This window comes from Trypanosoma grayi, assembly GCF_000691245.1.
Source record: "Trypanosoma grayi strain ANR4 Tgr_755_V1, whole genome shotgun sequence".
Lineage (NCBI taxonomy): Eukaryota > Euglenozoa > Kinetoplastea > Trypanosomatida > Trypanosomatidae > Trypanosoma > Trypanosoma grayi.
In genome coordinates, this window is record NW_008826374.1 from 1 (window position 1) to 637 (window position 637).

Below are 637 nucleotides of genomic sequence, written 5' to 3' on the forward strand. Positions count from 1 at the left end.
TGCTCCATGGACAGCGAGTACTCACACCTGGCGTGGACAAATATTGAGCGCAAGAAGGGCGGCCTTGGGGAGATGAAAATCCCCATCCTTGCCGACAAGACGAAGTCCATCATGAAGGCTTACGGCGTGCTGAAGGAGGAGGATGGTGTGGCGTACCGCGGCCTCTTCATCATTGACCCCAAGCAGAACCTGCGTCAGATCACGATCAACGATCTTCCGGTTGGCCGGAACGTGGAGGAGACGCTCCGCTTGGTGAAGGCGTTTCAGTTCGTGGAGCAGCACGGCGAAGTGTGCCCTGCCAACTGGAAGCCTGGGTCCAAGACGATGAAGGCTGACCCGAAGGAGTCACAGGAATACTTCAAGGCAGCGGCCTGATATGACCGCTAAAATAGAAAAATGCAAAGAGCTGAAGCAAGCGCTGCCTACTATGAAGTTATGAAAATTTTTCTTTCCTTTTTGTTTTCGCCACGAGGGTAGGTGGTCTGTGAAGGGACTACTTTGTGGGGGGGGATTTTTATTTTCATTCTCACATGCGAGGAATGGCGATTCCAAGGAAAGTTATGCTGTGCGAACTTTGTAGGATAAGCGAAGAATGAATATTCCTATTTTTGTTCTCTTTTCTTTGTTTTTTTTTTTT

The 637-nt window shown here is 49.5% G+C and overlaps 1 protein-coding gene across 1 annotated transcript; it reads left to right on the top strand.

The window, feature by feature from the left end:
* Nucleotides 1-6: 6 nt before the first annotated feature.
* On the top strand, nucleotides 7-375 carry DQ04_07551000 (tryparedoxin peroxidase; the record flags this gene model as incomplete). Its single annotated transcript, XM_009315219.1, has 1 exon — nucleotides 7-375. The coding sequence occupies one exon, from the start codon at nucleotides 7-9 to the stop codon at nucleotides 373-375; it is 369 nt and encodes a 122-aa protein (XP_009313494.1).
* Between the last annotated feature and the right edge of the window lie 262 nt (nucleotides 376-637).